Source organism: Corvus moneduloides, chromosome 2 (genome assembly GCF_009650955.1).
Source record: "Corvus moneduloides isolate bCorMon1 chromosome 2, bCorMon1.pri, whole genome shotgun sequence".
Classification (NCBI taxonomy): Eukaryota; Metazoa; Chordata; class Aves; order Passeriformes; family Corvidae; genus Corvus; species Corvus moneduloides.
Genome location: NC_045477.1, coordinates 19,948,967 through 19,970,928, shown reverse-complemented (window position 1 = coordinate 19,970,928; position 21,962 = coordinate 19,948,967). Strand labels below are relative to the sequence as shown.

General features: G+C 36.9%; 1 protein-coding gene across 4 annotated transcripts in view; it reads right to left on the bottom strand.

Annotated features, from left to right (window-relative positions):
• Positions 1-21,962, bottom strand: part of CBLB (Cbl proto-oncogene B) — a 128,127-nt gene that overhangs the window by 30,188 nt on the left and 75,977 nt on the right. For all 4 annotated transcript variants that reach the window (XM_032098366.1, XM_032098363.1, XM_032098365.1 and 1 more), the window contains exons 5-10: positions 18,684-18,840; positions 14,749-14,870; positions 12,449-12,586; positions 10,877-10,964; positions 8,422-8,553; positions 4,486-4,689 (exon numbers count right to left, since the gene is read on the bottom strand). In XM_032098366.1, the coding sequence (XP_031954257.1) occupies positions 4,486-4,689; positions 8,422-8,553; positions 10,877-10,964; positions 12,449-12,586; positions 14,749-14,870; positions 18,684-18,840 (841 nt within the window). The remainder of the gene's footprint in view (positions 1-4,485; positions 4,690-8,421; positions 8,554-10,876; positions 10,965-12,448; positions 12,587-14,748; positions 14,871-18,683; positions 18,841-21,962) is intronic.

Genomic DNA, 21,962 nt, shown 5'->3' with positions numbered 1-21,962 from the left:
CATCATTTGATGTGTGTTGACAGCTCGGCCAACAAGATGGCTGCATCTCATGTGGATACCAGGGCACTGACAGATGTACTAATATCTACTCTTTTTGGCTCACTCTCCTAAAATTTCTCCGTTTGTCACCTACTGGAGATTTCTGTGTGTTTTCTGTATGCTGGGAAAAAATGTGCAATGAGAGAACAGAGTGACAAAAAGCTAAACAAGCAAGCGATTAAGGCACAAACTAACTCAAATGAACTGGCAGTGACAGAAGACAGACCTTCAGTGTACAAAGGGGCTCTGCTGCACCATACAGAGACCTGTGCAATAAAGATGTAATTAAGGAGAAGAACACAGGCTCCTTTGTAACAACATGGACTTCATCTGGTTGGCGTGACTGCTGCCAAGGGAAAAGCAGCTGTGACTGACTTTGCAGTTGTATTGCAGAAATAAAACACTTGTGTTATTCCATCAGATGTATTTATTACTGGGATATACTGGTATCAGTGTGCCCCAAGCAGTTGTGAATTCAAGAAAAAGCCTGCTTCCAAAGCCCGATTACAATTTCTAGTCAAGGCTTCTTCTGATGGAAATACTAACAGTCAGCCTATTGAAACAAGAGTTTTAACTTCAAATACTTTTCTGCCAGATAGGCACATTTGAAAAGCATACTCAACATAAATCTTTACAATTGACTCACTGAGGAATATTATCCTGCCTGTTAATGTCCTTGGAGCAAACTCAAACTGCTGAGGCATCTAAGATGATCCAAGCAGACCTACAACAGAAGTAGTTCTCTAAAGTTTCTTTATTTATAATCAGGTAAAAGTAACTCACGTATTTGTTACTTCTTGTTAAGATAAGCTGTGACCTAGGCAGATCAGCATTATGTGGACTTAAAAACTTATATGAGGATATGAATTTACGTCACTTAACACTGGTGACTATAAACATGTTTTTAAAAAGACAGATTTATTCCCTATTTGATCTTTGCTGACCCAAGAAAATGTATGTGAAGTAGAGAGAGGGAGTTAGGTCTGTGAGAGTCAGCAGCACGCTGCCAAGGGAATCAGTAATTAGAGGAGGCACACTCCCTCCCAGTATTTATACCCTTCAAATACTAGTAACTAATCAGTTAAGTAAGTCACTCCTGTTGAGTGACATGATCTCAATAAATTCCCACCAACCAGGTGCTCCAAGGAAGTGACATGTATGTATGGGTTCAGGTACTGCTGAAGGGAATATCTGGATACATATTTCAAGTCTTATTTTACATATTTTTATATTTTATATAATGAAATAAAAAACATTATTACTATGTAATACATACCTTCTTCCATTACCAGAAAAAAGTCAGCTTAATAATATGGAAAGGAGTTAAAACAGTCTCCTCCCATATTTTGAGAGCCAAGGTCTTTTGTAGTGATTTACCAAGTTTGACCTAACTCACCTGCTGGAAGAAACCTAGTCATGGCAAACTGTGTCTTTCAGCCTTGACAATTTCCTATCATTATTTTAAAGTACAGCATGAATCAATCAACCAGGTTTTTGTGTGTTTAGATATCTAGGAAATTAATTTCAGAGAAGACAGTAACTCTCCAGATGGGGTAACTTCATCTACTTTTAGACAAAAGTGTTTTAATTCACTTTCAGGTACTGAAAACCTCCTAATCTCCTATACTGGTAGAGCCGTCCTCTATGTTTTCATGGGATATTATTTGAATCAAACAATTACCTTAGCACTTATCAATTCAAAATTACTTTCTCTTAGCAAGAACTCCTGCACTATCCATTTGCCTTATTTTCCTTCTTTTTAAAAGAAGATTATCAAATTATGTCTTGTACCAAGGAAAAGCGACAGAGAACTCCTCCTTCATTAGGACAATTAAATATAAAACATTATGGAATAGCTAACATACTCTACTGGAGATTCAGATGCCCTCTTTAAAAACAATACAAAAGAAAAAAAAAGCTGGTTTTAGTATTTACCTGAGCCTGTAATCTGCACTTTTTTAATGCGCATTTCATAATGTTGTGCTTCACTAGAAGAAAAGGTATAGAGCTAAGAAAAGGAAAATTTTGGGCAATAACTGCATTAGCTAATCTGATACCACTGGGCTGGAAATTTCTCCGCAAGGAAACAATTAACAGAGGCTTTTGGCACCACTCTCCATCTTTCTTTTATTAAGAAATATCTGAAGACAATTTGGAAATAAAAAAAAAAATAAGCTGCTTGATGAGGCAGATAAACAGCCTAACTGCAGTGGATTTCTCTAAAGCCTGTTAGAGGTGATCTGCTGCTACTGCTGACTCATACATAACACCTAGCAAGAATTATTCATTTTTCTTAATGTGCATCCACTTATTAATGTCTTTTAAGAATGACTAAGGAGCTTCATGATTATTCTTTTCCTTAAAGCAATTTCAAGTCTGAGATCTTTCAGAGACTTAATTCAGATAACTCTTAAAGTTTCTGAGAACAGTTCAGGGTAACAGTGATAAACTGCAAAACTGGTATTTTTTCTGATATCTGATTGAGTATTTCCACAACACGTTGTGAAGCCCTACAGTCACTTCATCAGAACTTCATGTCCCTGAAACTCTCCTCTTCTAACAAGTTTAACATCCCAGCTCAGTACTAGCCAGATTTTTCTTATAATGGTCAGCCAGGTGATTTGACACAAATACAGTCCATTAGATTTTCAAGGATTAACAGATTTATGTTGAGGAAGCTTACCACAGCCCATGCAATAAAGTAAGAATTGAAGAAGTTATTCACTGAGATTACAAAGTAACAAGAGTACCAGCAGGTTGGCTGCAAGAGTTAAATTATTGTCTTTGCCATGTAACCTCCATCATTTCAACAAACTATGTTACTACAACATAGTTTGCTATGCAGTACCCTGTTCATATGAACAGCATCAATGACAAACAAAAGAAAATCCCAAAAAGAGTAAAGTTCTACATAATGTCGTCGAGAAAAATATAATTTCTTTCTGCAGGCTCCAAAGATACACTGATTAGCAGGAAAAATAATGATTAAATAGGCAAGTCTGATGAAGACATTGCTAACAAATAGTATAAATAAACAATGCCATATTACACACAGGTGGTATAGTTAAGACCATCACTGCAAAACCAGTGGTAACAATTTTAAGAAAACAGCAGCTAAACATCACCAAATGATGCAATATTTCAACAATTTCAAGTAAAGAGGCTGGCAGGGTGAAGATTTCTTTCACTGAACAATGAAATCAATGAAACAAAAATAGCAAGGCACCTAAGCACTCAAGCTCTTGGTGGCCACCGAAAAGATGACTTCTTATAGTAAACCTATTGTTCCTTCTTTTGATAAAGGCATAATGCATTTTTGCCTTATCATGGAAGTGATAGCATTATAAAAGCCCATCAATTCAAGGCTATCTCACCGAGGTCATGCTGCAGACTGCAATTTAAGTCCAGGCAGGAAGGATAAACTGCTCCCAGGGGTAGCCCATGCTGTATTACGTACACAACATAAGAATGATTCATAAGCCTTAAGAGGTTAGGAAGGACATCAGAAGCATGTATATTAACTGACAGATACTCTCAGATATGAGGGTGAAGAACGCTTTTTTTCTTAAGAAATACGATGATAAGGAAATGGGAAAGTAAGATGTTACAGAATTAATTCTAAGGCAATGATTCAATCTAGATGACCTTAGTATAAGGTAAAATCTAGTAAATGCTCTGTCAAAATCAGTGTTGCATGGCCTCTGACAATATCTATCCCAGGCTAAAATACAGTAGTAAAAACTACCACTACAAAATAAACTTTTTTCAGTGACAGTGCTTATTTATCAGTAATAAAATCTCCTGCAACAAAAGATCCCAGAATTTAACACAGAGCACTTTCAGCTCAAAAAACATCCCGAAACACAAAGTCACTATGGACAATCTCAAAAACACTTTTCCCACTAAGAGTACCTAATACTAAAAATTACAGGAAAAAAAAAATCATAGACAACTCACATGAAACGTAACTAAAAGCTACATGTGTACAATATGAATTAGGGGTCAAGTCACTTCTATAAAGTAATAATATTGAAAACTGTTTAAAAACTCAAGTTTAATCCTAAAGCACTCTATACATGTGTACACACGTGCAGAAAACAAATGTATATGGGAATTTTTTTGTTCTTTACAAATAAAAGCTTGGGGAATTGTCCATACAGAATAGTTTGGGTAAGAGTTTCACCTGGTGCAAATTCATGCTTTGCCCATTACAAAAAAAGCTATCTCAGTTCACATCAGCTGAGAATCTGGAATATTTTTTTTCTCCAATCCAACTTCAGTTTTAATGCTGTAGTATTGATGCATTTTGTTTTTTCAACCCAACAACTGTTGAGAGAAATGCTGAGAGCTGAAGCATGAAGTGCAACCTCTCATTGTTTAAAGTTACAGGCAGCTTTGTTTACAAACATTCTGGGTTTAGCTGTGGTACAGCGTTTGAAAAGTTACCTTTCGGACTGAAGCCAAACGATTCATCATTAGAGACTCTTCTCTATCATCATCGTCATCCAAGTCCAACATGGGCATACTAAAGCTATCCATAATACTGCAGCACCTGGAGTTCTCATCCCTGGGATCAAAGGGATCCACAATGATTGGTTCAGTTCCCTTGATCTCACAGCGGCAGAAAGGGCAGCCTTGGCCATCCGATTCCTACAGCAAGACAAAAAAGTAGATAAATATAAAAAAAAAAAAAAGAAAAAAAACCAGCAATAATTTTAAAAGTAGGACTTGTACCTTTTGCACAGAAACATTCCTAACTGGTCTCTAAAAGCTTGTAAAGAAGTACTGGAGTAAGCAGGAAACAGATTAACAAATATTTAACTATAGTAAATCTTAAAATGACAGCACTTTTAAAGCTGTCTCTCTTCAACAGATTAAGTTTCACTTAAATTACTAATGAAAATGTAACTTACCTCTACAAAGCACTAAAACAGTCTTAATATTACAGGTCAGGAAGCAACATGTTTCCTTTCAGGCTTACAATTTTGCTATTTCTTCAAGAGAAAGAAGGTGAGGTGTGTAGACAGATATAATGCATTATATTCTATATCTTTTATATTAACGATAAAGGGTTTCTTTTTCATGTGAAGTTAGGAAATGCAGGCAAGTTTTATGGCATGCAGCTCTTCTTGGAAAAACATATTCAATCCACCACAGCTGCAGCATTACTAGCATTCAGAACACCTAAAGCTACAAACAGCTTTTTTTAAGTTTACATAAAAAATCAGGACTTAACTACATTTTTAATACATTTTATAAGACACGGAATTCTTTTCACATGTTACCAGAAACAAGAACTACTTGAATTTTACTTTTTAAGTGGTATGTGTTCAATGATTTTCAAGCAGCCATATTAAATTCCTTTTACTTATTTCAGATACGTATTTTTTTCTCATGAGAAATAAACAAGAAGCCTTTAGATTCAGACTACTAAGGAACAAAAACCAGAGAAAAGTCTTTCAAGCACTTACGAAGAAATATTTCCATCAAGAAGCATAACATAGATTTGAATTATAAAAAAAAACAAAACAAAAACCTACCACCAAACAAATAAAACCACAAATAAACCCACACCCAGAAGAACCATGAAGCTTTGAGATTTCAAGGTAATTCAAAGTGATATCAGAATCACATTGTGTTGTAATTGCAGTCAGGTAGACAGACAGCTTAAGTGGCATGAACACCAAAATTAAGTCTAAACAACTTACCTATACTGAAGTACAACCAAGCAAGCACAGATTTTTGATTTCTCAGATGTAAAAACAATTTTTTTCTAGCTTTTTTTTTATCTTGACACTTGCCAGTCTTACTAAACTGACAGACGATTAAGAGTTTTTGGACGAGCTGCATCACAAGGCCAGGTAAGTATAAATGATGTCTCTTGACATCATTTGCAGGATTGGTAGTGGATTTTCATTTTGTATGGAAAGACATATGTACTCTACTTCCAGCACCGTAAGTACAACTAATTAGTAAACATTACTACCTCAAAAACCATCTTCAAATGATATGGTCCTACTGAAGTACCCACTGTCAAGTGAACAGAAGTCCTCCCTCACTCTACGCAATTCCTTACAGCTTCATTTTCTAAAAAAACCCTTATCAACGAGGCACAGAGCTTTTACTTTTCAGGGCTTTCTTGTACCTATGTTGTCAAATAGTTCTGCACTAGCAGTTTCCATCCTTTCTTTTAAAAAGCCTTAGTAACCAAACACATCAGCAGACTCGTATTCAATAGTATGAATATATATCCAAGATGTCTGTATTAATACACACACTTATCCATGCTCTCAGAAAGGTTATTTAGAACATTATGAACCTTACGATACAGCCTATATGCCCATATGCTTTTAGAAAACATGTAATTTTCAGACAACAGACTTCTGTGGTGTAAATTTTACTCCTGTTGTGTAACAAAAAAAGGAAACAAGTAAACCAAGTCTTATTTGAGCAACTGAGCTCCAGAAAGGTGAACAGCTCAATCATCCTTAGTATTCTATGCAGATCTGATGCTGCTTACTCAATTTTTTTCTGCTTAGTGGAAACATCTGTATTGGATCTCTTGAGGCATGCCTAATGAGCCATTATGCTGCCAATTAAACAACCCACCAGAAGCTCACAACAGCTGATGCTGTTACAATGTAATATTTCTTCATTGCCCAGCTAATTATACAAAAGTTAAATTTGTAATGAAGTCTGAAATGTACCTGTCCAATTACAGCCGGTAGCAATGTTCTGATGAAGCCTGGTGCTTTCAAACACGTCAGTTCTCTGAGCCTAAAATGCTTTGTCATCATCTTCCTGAATCCCTATCCCTCAGCCAAGTACTGGGGACCTCAGCTTCTCAAGCCTCCAGAGTCAGAGCACATCACTGCCCCAAGATTGGAACATGCTCCTACCATGACCCGACAACCAAAAGTACAAAGATTTCAGTCAGGGCTTCTGCTTAGCCCTGTCAGCTGAGCCAAAAAACAAATGAACAAGCAAACAAAATCAACAAACTACAGACCTCCCAGAATTTTTCAGAATTTTTTAAATCAATGATTTATGCAGTCAGACCTCTATGTCTGTCATTCAGAATGAAACTTGAAAGAATAGAGAAAGGGTACTCTTGAAATGAGAAACATTGTTCCATCTCAGCAGCTGCTTAGTAGTGAAATAAATATCCTTACGTGAGTACACCTCAAATGGAATTTCCTCAGAATTTCTGATCTATGGCCAGTTTGAAAGATTTGTGCTTGGAACATCAAACTCAGATTTCACAAAGAACACAAAATTGGAAACTGAGAGTACTTCTTTTTCAAGAAAGCTTTATTGCTAATGGAAGAAAAACTCAAATTATACTTCTGATATATCACATTGGTTTGCCACTGAGACTTTCTTAATTAGGTAGAAAATGTCCTAATTAGAAAAGGAAAATTATGACATGAAATGAAGACATACCACAAATATAAGAATGAAAACACATTAATGGAGGTGAACTCATTTAAAAGCAGGTCCAAAATGGACTAGACTCAAGGATTCTTTTTACTCTTCTCACTACATTTGTAAGCAAAGACTGATTATAAACTGTGGAGCAAAGTTCTCTCTGAGAACTGGATGAGTCTTCTCCCCATAAAATATAGATATGAAAGAAGGGGCAGGGACAATGCATAATTGAAAAGAGGAATGACCTTAGCTTTAGATTTTACTTTTTAGGTCAACTGCCCTGAACTAAAGATACCTGTTCTCCCTTCTCCCACAGACTGGTGCATCTGTGAACAAGATGGGACAAAACACACCAACCTGTGTCACCAGGAAGTCTCTGGGTTTTTTTGGATGTTCCATAAATGATGTTGAGAGAAGGGAGTTTCCCCTCCTTTCAATCTCTTAGTCCAACAACCATCTAAAATGTTTTAGTGCTACACATCTCTAACGTGAAACACAGGCATCCCAAAAGCTTTATTTTCCACAGGTCAATTCATGACCTGTACTACTGGCTGAATCCTTCTCTCACCAAAGACATCCCTTCTCCTCATAAAATGCTGTCTAGTCAGTTATCCATTCCCAGTAGCTACGTGTCTTCTTTGTGCCTTTTAAATACATCATGAAGTGACTGAATTGGCACCAAATGCCCAGCTTGTACTGTCTGAGCAGGTACTGCACTCAGGAAATAGCTTCCACTCAGCAGCAGTCAGCAAATGGCCTTGGCAAAACTACAAGTCCAGACTGCAAAGACTCCTGGAGCTTTGCTTTTCACAGATTTCTGGTTTGCAAAATGAAGTTTATCATTTTAAATATATACATCCTTGCACCTGGAAAAGTAATCATGTACCCACATTGTAAACAGGAATGTAACAGAGAAATTCATTCTCTTCTCCACAAACTAAATTATGACAGTACCTGCCATGCTGTAAGACAAGAAGTGCACATAAGGTGTCCACAAGGCTCTATCTTCACATCCTTGTCATTCTCTGCACAGATTTTACACAGCTGAAAAGTGGAACCCATTTCACAGTACAATTCATACTGCTCCTGTAACAAAAGAAAGTCAAGTGATTACTTCTTCCCAATGATCTGTTCACAAAGAATATACTCCTCCAAATGCCGTTTCCCAACCTGCTTTCCTTATTTATCAAGGAAACTCTTGCTACTGATCTAAAAGCCACACTAAGGTTACTGAAACAGCTTACATTTTTGCTTCCTCAAACCTGTGATATACTACAACTCATGCCAAAAAGTGTTTAAGATATCTGTGCCTATTAGATTTTGTACAGACTTGTAACATGTAACTGCTATGCAAGGCACACATCTGCTTTTCTTTGGTTGCCGCTAGAAGGAAGAAAATGAACATATAGTTGCAAGTGAAAAGCTAAGTGATGAATAGGGACAAAACCAGGATTTTCATTTCTAGGTATGAGTTTAGGACTAAGAATATTATAGGATTGAAAACTGACAAGTGAGAGGGCTTTCTACCTACAGCAAGGACACTGTATAGCAGTATGTTAAAGTACACAATCCTTGTAAAGGAAGCATGGCAAGAACATCCTGCAGGATAACTTGGCAACAGTCATGCACAGATTATTCAGTACTTTGCCTCCTTACAAGACTGACAGGAAGGTAGAACACCACCATTAGGAGGAATAAAAAACAGACAAAACTCAAGTCCAGAACAGTTTTCTAGAATTAGTTATTGTTGAGGAACAGACAGTTAAATGCATTTGTATTGAAATAAGTTTTTTTTAGCCTTGAAAAACCAATTTTTGAAAGCTTAAAGTAAGGAGAATCCAGGTCACAGGAAAGTAAGCAGCTAGTGCTAAGTAAAGTGAGGGGACATGAGGCTAAGAAAAAGAGAAAACAAAAGAGAGAGCTTGTATCTGCAGCTGTAGTCAGTGTACTAAAGATGCTTACAGTGGAGCTCCAGCAAAGAATCCATTTGCAGCAATCTAGCCCTGCAGCCACTTCAATACCATCTTTTCATAGTTTAGGTAGGTATAGTGACAACTTTAAACCTCTTCAGTTATATACTATTTAAGGTAGACTCACATAATTCACACTGTTGAATCACCATCGTAATTAGCTAATGATGTCCTCATAACTACATGTTCACAAACAACTGGATTCACAACTAGATTCATTCAATGGATTCGAAATAAAATGATTGGCTTGTGAAGAACAAGGTAATCACTGACCACGTGCTGCTTCTCCTTTCCTTGAGGAAAAAGTGAATATATGGGCTAGAGCACTGCTCTGCGCAACACAAATACCTGATAAATCTCCATTACTCTTTCATTATTATCTTAAGACTGGAAGGGAAAGATGGAAGTCAGACAAGTGGAAGTATTCAGGTTTTCTTCAGGTAATTGTTTTTAGGAATTCTCTTACTTACAAAACAGATATTTTTGTAATGGTATTTCTGATAATACCACAGATGGTAAAGAATGCTTCTTTTCTAAAATACTTCTGGTGATGGAATGCACATGGAGCACCCAGAAGTACAGAAGATTCAGCAGGTCATCCAGTCTGATTTGAGGAAACAGAAGATCGTTGGGAACAGTATGGCTTGTATTTAGTCTGATGTCTTTCTTTGAACATATCCTCAAGTCTTCCAGATGTTTTCATCAGGAAAAATGTTCTACACAGTATGCCTTAACCTCCTAGTCTTGATTTCAGCACCATTTTTAATCAAGCATTTGTCTTGGGGGGGCTACTTCCTACTACTTGACTACCAAACATCTGCACAATTAATCACACCATCACTTAACAAGACTTTAAACACAACTTCATATTCTAATTTTCTCTGCAATTCTCTGCAAAGTGACTCTGTTTAGGCATTTAATTACTTCTGCTGTTTTCCCGATCTCTTTTTTAATTTGCACCATAGGCAAAGAACAAAGGAGAGAACTGGATACCCCGGAACATCTTTGTGATGTATGAACTATACTCCTCCTCCTGGACTTGCCAACAAACTGTACCATTCCTACTCAGGCTTCAAAACTGTTATTTGATCCTCATTTTGTTTCTGTATTCCCTCTGCTATTAGCAAGGAAAAAACAAGCTACATAAACCTGTTTGTTACACAGATATCAGAAAAACCTTTCATAGCTGTTTAAAACACTTCTCACTTGGAAAAGGCTCACAATAAACAAAACGTTCCAAGACATGCCATCTGCATCACCATCAGCTCTACGGTTTAAAGGATTTTTATCCTGTTCTTCACCTAAGCCCTTCTATCAACAACATTACTTTCACTCTTATGAACTTATTACTCACATTTTAATAAAAGTTTATTATTATTGCTAGGTGAGATACTAAGGGAAGTGAAGATCACAAAGTAACTCAAAACTCTGTAACATACCTGTGTGACTTTTATGTGATCATGTGGTGTGGGCTCACATAATCCTGTCAAATCAGGATTATAACTTCGTCCATCTGGGAACAGATAGCTGCATCACAAGAAGACTGTTATAAATATGCACGTATCTTTAGCTTTATTAGCTAAATCATACTTAAAAAATTTCAAGGGGGCAGAATAAGTTACAGTAGACATTACTAAAATAAATCATCTTTCCTCAGCCATCTATTTTTCTTTTGAATGCAACTGAATTGCTACATATTCATTCTGACACATGCTCAAGCATATTTGTAAGAGCAGAGGAAAGGTTTTGACATCACTTGCAGAGCTACCACCAGAACGCATCTGAGCTTTGATTAGCAGATAACCTTCTAGGGGTAGCTCAAAAGAGTATTATTTCAGATCTTTGTTTCACAGTGAGCTCATACTTCCTAGTGATTTCCCCACTGAGAGCATCATGCTCAGGGACTCTTAAGACTATTTCAAGTAAAGCAGCAGAAAAGATGGTAACACATTTGTGTGTATCTGTATTGTGATATATATATTATATATGACACAATATTACTTATGTGCATATCTGTATATTATGACAAGAATCTACATGATGGGAACATTTTAGTCACGTGGGAAACTAGCAATAGGTTAAATGGTATTACAGCAACCCTAGATTTTTCTATATTCAGGTTTATGTTACCTGTAACTTGCAAACAGTTTCTTAAAGGCCATATATTGTTAAGTCACATAATGAAAAAGTTATAGGGTACAAAAACATCACTCTGCATTAAATATTCTCAGCTCCAGTTTTTGTCAGAGAGAAATACTACCAATATAAGTGTGCTTTTACTACAAGTATGAAATCATCATACCAGAAAAAAATACTAGACTGCATAGGACTGAGAAAAAATACATGGTTGCAAAAGATTTATCAATCTTTTTTTTTTTTTTGAGGATTCATCAACTACCTTTCCTTTTTCTCTCACATTATATATATTTATATTGCGTATACCAAAACATGTATCCCAGTGAAAAGATTCCAACACCAAATATTTGTCTGTTAGTTCAGCCAACCCAGTAAAAATGTACTACTTCTCCCTATAAACTTACATTCTCTAATAATTATAAATCTTTTCTGTAAACTATTAGAATGTGGAAAATGTTCTGGCTGCACAATATATAAAAAAGCAATTACATAGCTTTCAAATCATTGTCCAGAGTTAGACACATGAGTAACTGGAAGTAATAACTGTTCAACAAGCTTAAGTGCATTGGGAACTCGTGGGGGGCTGTGGGGGGAAGGAGTGATCAATGCAACAGCTGTCTCATTTTATTTTCTCGTGGAATTTATTTGCTATGAGATATGACTTTGGTTAACTTTCAGTAACTCTGGTAAATGGAATTCACTAGAAACAAGTGCTTTTTAAATGAATTAAATAAATGGTCCTTAAACGCCGAAAGAATGCTAACCACCATATGCAGATTCTCTGTTTTAAACATCTTTAACTACCTATAGAAGAATTAGGAGAACAAGGAAATCAGGATTTCATAGCCAGGGTGGCTGTAAGAATTTGTACTTACAATCCTTCCCGGCTGCCATCAATCAAAGCTTGAAACAGAGGCTTATTGTGAGGTATGGTCTGCAGTATGTTCCCATCGCCAGTCACATACCCAATGGCCCACTGGCCCAGGCGAGTGCAACTCAGTCTGAAAATGTAGCTTGATAAAAACAGGATGATGAATGAAAAGTCAGTGTAATTCAGAGTTCAGCAAAAAAAAAAAGTGAAGAGAGCAAGGATGGCCTCTGGTTCAAACACTGAATTAGGTCCCTGGATATTCGGGTCAGATTCCCAGTTCTGCCACGTTCTTTGTATAACCTTAAATAAACCTGCCTCTTCTACACTGTCAGTTTCTCACGGGCAGAAATAAAGCAGTAAGAGTAGCTGCCTACCCCCTGCTTTTCATCTGCCTGTGTTTTAGTTCTCAGAGTGAAAGCTGCACATTCACTGTGAACAGTCTCACTCAAGACATGTCCATAAACCTCTTCAAGAAGAGTGTATGATATTATCAAGTCTCCATAGCTACAACAGACACCTTTTGTGCACACACAGGCCAATAACCTGAACAAATAGAAGGAGAAATACAAAGCATCTTTAGATGCAACAGAAATGGGAAAGATGAAGGATAAAACCTATCCTACTAGCAAATGGTAATTTTGTGTGCGCCTGTGAAGGTGAACAAAAGAAGTATCACTTCTGTTTTGGAAAAATCAGATATTAACTACACAATTGGACTTAGATTTAAATACTTCTGTGTGTTACAGGCAATAGCTGGGAGTATACATAATGTAGACAAAGAGCTCAATCAGAAGAAAAGGAAGATTACAGGCAACAGGATTGGGGGTGTATAGTGCTTCATACTAAAAACTCTACTCCCTTTCATGTCAGACATCATCCCACATGCACAAACTTCACTGCGAAAAGCATCTCACAGCAAAAGGCCACAAACTCAATTCTGTATTACAGAGCAGCTTTTCTTAATTACAGATCTATAATTTATTTCACTCCAAATTATTATGAGAAATCTAAACCTCTCTGAAGTTTGACAGAGCTCTTACAACCTTCAGGAGAGCCCATATTACATTGAAGTTCTAACTATTCATTTGAACAGAATCTTGTAATTTGCAGGATGTTTTAGGCAGATTAAAGAAGAAATTTTACTTCATATCCCCTCTTTCACACTCCAGCACTTCACTTAAGCAATTCAGAAAGTAATTTTCTGGTATGTAATAGAAAGCTATTTTAGAACTAATTCTCTATTTACAAGGAACATAAAAGCTACTTGGGGTAATTTCTCTATTACAGCATCAGGATCAATAATAGAGAAAATACTAAATATATCAAACACTCTCAAAATCAACCTAGTTATTTGACTTATGTAGTAGTGTCCATGAGTATCAAGCTAAAAATCAGTGTTGTTTTGCTGGAACCACAAGATTTTTGTATATATGCACTTGACTACTTTGGTAACTTAAGATACAGTATACTGTTTGCTAAAAATCAAAAGAAACCAAGTACTGAATATGGGTATAGCTGTTGTGAAGTTTTGAAGTTGGTAGACTTCACTAATGAGTTTCAAAACAATGCACTTTATGCGTACATGTGTCTCTGCAGAAGTTTACACAAGTAGGCATTAGGGAAAAAGATTCGTAACTTTAAGATAAAATTAGCAAAATAAATGCTAAGTAATGTAGGATTAAAGTAATTACTGAATTTTTTTTCCTCCCATCTGGAAGAAGAAAAAACCCCAGGACAACAGTGACATAAATGGTAAAACCTCAGTTTAAATAATTTACTATGTATAGCACCACAAAGAAAGTATTTAAAAACTCAACAGGTCATGATCTTTAATCTGACTGATTGCTTTTCTAGGTGAAGAGTTTATGATATAGAATGATTACTGTAAAGGAAAAAAAGAGGTATGAAACACAAATGGAACACAAAAGCACGGATTAAATTTATAGCTTCAATGTTACCATGAAAGTTGTTAAGATGATTTTTTTACTATTAAGTAAATTTCAAGGTAAATTTTGAAAATCAAATTATATTTTAAAATACACTTTTCAAGAATGTATTGCTTGTTTTACCTGATTCAGAAGAACAAAGAAAAAGCAATTTATTTTCAATTTCTTTCTGTTAATTTTTACATATTTAGACTTTTATGTGCTAATACAGTATTTTTTTGCTTCACTTCTTCAGTGCTAAAGTGAGTGTTAAATAAAACACAAAAATATGCAAAATAGAAGCGCGAACCTAGAATAATTATATAGGTTCTGAGACAGCAAGTTTATTTGAAAAGCAGTATGCAGCAAAACCTCTCACCTCCCAGGTTTAGTGCTGTATTTCTGCAGCCTTGCTTTCACTTCATCATACGTCAGGAATGCCATATATCCAGGATGTGTCACAGCTAAGAAGTTCCAATTCCTTAAGATTGAGCCCCACGGCTACAAAGAGAAGGCAAACAAGTGAGGAGAAGCAGCCAGGTAGCTCTTCATTTCTAAAAAAACTCAGGTCTGTAGGTCAGAGACACGTGAAGTGTTCTCAGCTTCAGCTGAAAAACACACACTTCTGCTTTAGGTCTAATTGGTACAAAGGACTGTCCTATATACCCGACTTTGCTACAAGTGTTCCTTCGAAAGAATTATTCCAAGAACACCAAGTACAAATTTTTGGATAAGGATTTTGAAGACCCTGAATTTAAGAGACCTTCTATTCACAGCTACATTAAATATTAAACATCATGTTTAGTTAGAACCTGGAAAGTATGACTCCATGATGGTTTAACAAAACCACAATTAAGCCTATTCTTGAGAGGTCCTGAAGCACTTTCATAGTTAATGATAAGCAACATTAACAAATGAATTGTAATAAAGCCACTAATTTGAGCTGTCATTCCTTTTTTTATTCTCTACCTCTTAATTTCTTCAGTCACCATAATGGTATTAAAGACAGAGAACAAAACAAATATTGACAGCACTTCACCTGAGTATTTGCTGACCTGAATAGCAAATGCTTCAAAAAACTCAGTGAAACATGCCTGATATGCTATCACTTCAAAGAATACAGAACAGTCCTTTACTGTAAATGAAGGATGATTTTTTTGAGTAGTGGATTAATACAGATTTATAAATGTCCATTGCCAGCATTTGGGAAGACAAGAAACTGCCTCTGAATAGTTTGCAGATTTTTTTATCTATTTCTCTAAAGATCAAGGCAGGTGAAGTTAAGCGACACAAGACAAGATGCTTGTGTTCTTATGTGCCCTGCAAATTCCCTTTAAAAGATTTTTTAAGGGCTAATGAGGCAGAGATGAAATGCCTGTGTGACATGCTTGAGCAGATTATCCTAACAGTTCTGCTTGCGAGTGTTACATTTCCCAGGCAAACCCTAACCACTACTTACACAGAGATGATCACCTGTTTATTTTAAAATTTATACTTCTTCAAGTTGGACACATGGAATAGAAGACAGGTTTCAGCAGAGAGGCCATAAGAAACCTGAAGTGTTTAAATTTGTCCAAAAGCAAGGAGGAAAAAAAAAAAAATCACAGTTCCTAGATTCAACACTACATCTCACCAGATCCTTCAACAACTTCAACAAGGCCGAGTGCAAGGTCCTGCACAGCTTGGGGCAATCCCAAGCACAAGTATAGGCTGAGTGGAGAATGGATTGAGAGCAGACCTGATGAGCAGCACTTGGCCATGCTGGTGGATGAGAGGCCGGACACAACCCAGCAAGGTGCACTCAGAGCCCAGAAAGCCAAATGTGTCCTGGGCTGCATCCAAAGCAGCATGGCCAGCAGGGTGAGGGAGGGGATTCTCCCTCTCCTCAGCTCTTGTGAGACCCCACCTGGAAAACTGCATCCAGCTCTTGGGCCCCCAGAACAGGAAGGACGTGGACCTGCTGGAGCAAGCCCAGAGGAGAAGGAAGATATCAGGTGGATGGAACACCTCTCCTATAAAGACAGGCTCAGGAAGTTGGGATTATTCAACCTGGAGAAGAGAAGGCTCTGGGGAAACCTGGACCAGCATCCCAGTACCTAAGCAGGTCTACAAGAGAGCTGGAGAGGGACTTTACAAGGGCTTGGAGTGATAGGACAAGGGGCAACAGTTTTGAACTGAAAGACTGTTGGTTTAGGTAGGATGTTTGGAAAAAATTCTTCGCTCTAAGTGTTATGAAGGCACTGGAACAGGTTGCCCATGGAAGTTGATCCACAGCTTTTCAGTTGATGCCCCACTCTTGAAAGTGTTCAAGGCCAGGTTGGATGGAGCTCTGAGCAACCCGGTCTAGTGGAACGTGTCCCTGCCTATGGCAGGGTGGTTGGAACAAGATGATCTTTAGGGTCTCTTCCAACCCAAACCATTCAAAGGCAAGAACCCATAGCTTGCCTTGTGTACACAGAGTCTTACAAGAGCAGAAGTGCTAAATGGGACAAGATCTCTCTTCCATGGAAGTATTTTCACATCAAAGTACATGCTAACAGCAACAGACTGAAGTTCCTTCAGAGCACCCAGATACTCTGCTGTGCTAACCCCTCTGGTCAGGGAACACAGCCCTTAAAGCTGTGCATACATACAGTGGGGAGGCAGGGGGAGCAACTTCACTTTCACAGGATCTCCATAAAAACTAGTCTTACTTTCTTCAGTGAATAAGGATCATTACAAATGCAGCTTTTCTGTAACATAACCCACAGTTGGCAAAACAGTATTTTGATTACTTAATTGGGATTTTCTCTGTGGGTGTATGCACACATAGTTACAGAAGCTGTTTAAAAACTAAAGAAGTAAAATGTAACCTCATGGGAATGGTTCTCAGACCAAGTTCAGTGCAAGTTCAGTTCAACAGTTATGCAGCTATTGCACCTAATCTGTTTAGTAAAACATTTGTCTCTGCTTCTTTGCTGAATTAAAAGTTAACCCTTACCAGTCATCTCTCTTTACATGTATCAATACTGCTGATTCCCTTCTTCTAGCACAAGGCAAAGTAATGAATCAAACAGGCAATGGCCTCACAAAGAAAGTAAGTGACCAATATTTGAGGTTAAATTAAACAGAGATTACTGACACCATTAACATTTGTAACTATGATACTGTTTTGACTCATAATGGAGAAGAGATAATCAAAACTCTATATACTAAAATCATCAATCCCCTCTTGCCAGATTTTAATGCCAACTTCATAATGGCACCCTTTCCCACAACAGCAAAACTAGGACATCTAAGCAACAATTAACACAGGATAATGTGGAAAACAGAACAAACATCAAAACAGGGCTTGATATAAAATTGATATTTTGAACATATCTCCATCAGGCTAAAGAACGATATATTCATTTAGGTTGGAAAAAGACCTTTAAGATCTAGTCCAGCTGTTAACCCAGCACTGCCAAGTCCCCCACTAAATAATGTCACTAAGTGCTTGATAGTCCTTTCAGTGAAGAAACTTTTCCTAAAATCCACTCTAAACCTCCCTAGTGCAACTTGAGGCTCTGTACTAGTTTATCACTTTACAGGGTAAAGAGAATAAATTATCAAATAAATGGTTGTATATCTCAATGGCTTCTATATATAAAAGAAATACCCGAAGTGATAAATTCAGAGGCAGGACATCTAATATGGAAGCAAACTACCACAGTCTTCTATACTGACTAAAATACTTTAAGTAGGTTCTGTAGAAGGAACACAAGGTTAAAATAGGCACATAACATACATAACAACCTTATTTCAGATAAATATTAACAGTAATACAATTAATGATATTCCCAAATATAGTTCCTTGCTGAAAATAAACAGCAAAGCATTAATGGCAAAAAAATATGTTCATGAAGAAAAGACTTAGGCCTACCTTTAGCCTAAAACAAAGTAATATGTAGCTGTCTTTATGTGTTTGTAGCAATACCTCATGTATGTAGATACAAAAGCACAACAAAAAACACAACTAAAACTCTGATTATCAGGAGGTCTACATTTCCAGGAATGTATTTAAAAATAGTGAAAAGCAAGCAAACAGCAAACACAAAGGTCTTGCAATAACACTAGACGTGTGCAGAAATGAAGCAGGTGCTGCTGCATGCTTTCCGTTTTTCAGATGTGGGTGTTGCTGCCTCAAACACCTCTGAAGGACTAAAAGAAATACACAATTTATTTCTAAATCATAATGTTTCAGTTCTTTCAGTTTTTTAAAAAAATCTGCTCCCTTGCCCTCAGGGCAGTAAGTTTCTCAAATTCACACAAGTATCTAAAATTTTTAAATCTTACCTGAAATAATCTAGTGAAGATATCAAATTCGAAAACTGAAATGTAGTCATTGCAGGTCAAATCAATAGTAGATTTAAGAGCCATTGCTTCCAAACCAGAGCTAATCTGATGAACTTCATGAAGGCACTGCCTGAACACTTTCCACGGCACTATAGTTCTGTTAAATTAGTAGAAATAATAAATTCAATAAAATAACATATTTAAGATTTGGTATCTCATTTAGACATCAAAATAGAACTTTTAAAGAAGTGAAGTGGAACATTAATTTGGTTTCTCTACAGAGACAAAAAAATACAAATTAAGTTTTCTGAAAGCAGCCTAAGCAAATACAAGAATGGCTTACCTTCCTTTAAAAACAGCTGAAGTATCATTTATTTCACAATGATAAATATTCAAGCTTCCTTAGGAGGACAACAAAAAGAACACTGAAGAAACTAAAATACCCTACCAAGCAGGTGCTGCAAACAATCTCACGTCCTTTCAGAGATAATGTAAAGGACCAGCTCTGTGCTTGGTAAAGAACTCCTTTCTTCACAGCCTCACTTTCCAGAATGATAAGCATCAATTTAATATCTACAGAGATGTAATTTTTGCTATAGCTAAAGCTCATCAACAGTGGTCAAGTATCATGACAGCAATCAACCAGATACCACTAGGGTCCAAGCCCTGCCATAAGCCATGGCAGCTACATTAACTTTAATAGACAGGAAATTAGAATTATCCTTTCTAACACACAAAGCCATGTTCTGTCAGATTCAGCTTCTATTTGCACGCTTGAAGATAATGCAGGTTAGTTATTTTACCAACTGAGTTTTTGTATTTGGAAACTGGGATGAGGCTGATCACTTGGATGTGCTCCATCTTATCACTCTCAATAACAGCAATTCTTCTTGTGTCAGGGTGAAATCCAAATTTTGCCAAGCCGTAACACCTTCTCTTAAAAATGCTCTGCCACACATTGAGATCAGATTATATTATGTTTAAAAACATTCTAATTAACCAAGATATAAGCAATGCATAATTATTTAGGACAAGATCTCACACATTCATAGTAATATTTTGTTAGTAACTGCTAAATCAACTGAAGACACAGACCTCACAGACTTAGTAATATTTCCTGTAAATTTTATTAGATCAAACTGCCTTTGTTTTTCCAACTATTTTTCTCATGCACAAATGTAAATTACTTAGTATGGGGGGGGAAGGGGAAACCAACTGTATTAAGTTGGTCCTGCGTAACAAATACTGTGCAGTTATCCTAAAATAAAACAAGCAGTAATTTGAAGTACAACACTAAAGATACACTCCTGTATTTGTAATGCATAAGATATTTGCTACATTTCTAAGTGGAAAGAAATCCACTTGTTACATGCAGGGTTGTATTGAGAAAGTCATAAATGACAAAATGGGAAGTATAATAGATCTCGGCAGATACTTTCATCTGCGTATGAAAAACAGGAAACCACAAAGAGCTGAAGAGAGATACCACATCAGATGCCATTTAAGAAAGAATGCACATCAAATTTTCATTACAGTAAAGAGAATGAAACATTGCATTAAATTCAGACAAAAAAACTGCAAAAGTCAGTGCTTTTGTGGTGTTAAAGTTGTCTCAGTTCAAGTGCCTACTGCTTATTTAGCTCCTGTAACCATGGCTCCAAAATGTTTTCTGATTCTCTTTATAAACTACCCTAAATGGTTACAGCACTGGGATCATGCTGAAACGGGGTTAGAAAAGGTTCAGGGTTCATTGTGGGGTTTTGTGATCTTTTTGTTTGGTTGTTCTTTTCTGGGGGGTTTTTTGAGGATGGTTGTTTATTTTATTGCTTTGAGGCTTTTTTAAAGGTTAAGACAATAACCTTTAAACAAAAAAACACAATAGTAGAGCATTTATCAGATATGATCACAGCCATACTACACCTTAACAACTCGTTTTTCATGCCTTACCCAAGACAGTATCTTAGATGCAACTACTAAGTAGGATCTTAGGCTGTCTATTCACTTACACTGCACCCCCAAAACTCCACCAGCAACACAGAAAACAAAAGTCTTCAGGAGAATGTTTTTAGAGCTCTGTTGGCTAGCACTTTGGACAAGACAGAAACCAGATGCTGGGAAATTAGTGGTTAGCTAATGAAATAATATCTAAGGTGATTTTTTGTGATTTCTCCAAGAAGCGTTTGGAATAGTGGTGGCCCAAATTTAAAACACACTAAATTCAACAGATTTATTTTCTCTGCAGCGCCATGGAACAGGTCTTTTATCTTTTTCTTTCTTTAAATGAAGGTGTGAACTGGTTGTTGAAACCTGTTAACTCCTATTTCTCAGCAGCTATTTTATGGAGTCAGCATTCCTAAATACTTTGAAACAGCAACAGCCAGGGATCATTTCTCGCCCAGTGTCTCTCTCTCCAGTTTATCCACACATATGCAGAGCTCTTTTGAGGCCTTGCAGACAGCACACACCCACTCCAAATGCGGGTATTACCGAGTCTTCACAAGGTGAAGGTTTCTGCAATGTCCTCTCCTCCTGCTCCTACATCACTGAAACCTGGTGACCTTTCAGGCACCCTGAGAAACACCCTCCTCTGGCAGAGATCTGGGAGGGGTCACACAGAATGAAAGAAACTTTCAGAGATGGCTGCTAAGTTGAGTTTCTGTTTGAATTAACATTTCACTGCTCTTGCTTTCTCGTGTTTTAGGGATACACAGCCTTGGAAGGCACCTGTTCATTATTCAAATCTAAAGAGTTACTTTAACTTGACTTTTGGTTGGTGGCAGGGGTGGTGGAAAGGGAAGGAGAACAAGACTTATCAAACTAAGGCTGAGATCGGGACTGTCCTAGTTAATAGCACGTTTAGACTGTTATCTAAATATATATGTGTTTACATATATAAAACACAGAAAGAAAAAAATAAAATCCTGTTTGCAATGAAACCACTGCCTGCCACATTCATCTCCTGAACCACAGACAGTATCTCCTATAAATATTTTCAGGGATCTTTTTGTAGTATTTGTTGCATCATGTCCTAATGATCCTCGCACCAGAGGCTGGCAGATACTATGCACATGCCTCATGCTATTAGGCTGAACCTGCAGACACTTGTCTAGGAGATGAGTCAGTCAGCTCTGCTTTCTGCTCATCAGAAGGATGTGATTTGATGTCTTGGTAACATTAGTTCTCTACAGAATTAGGCTGAGGATGTGCAGTGTCTGAGTATTTCAGGTATTTAATTGTAGTTACATAAGCTATCCCCTGTAGAAATGCTCATGACTGACT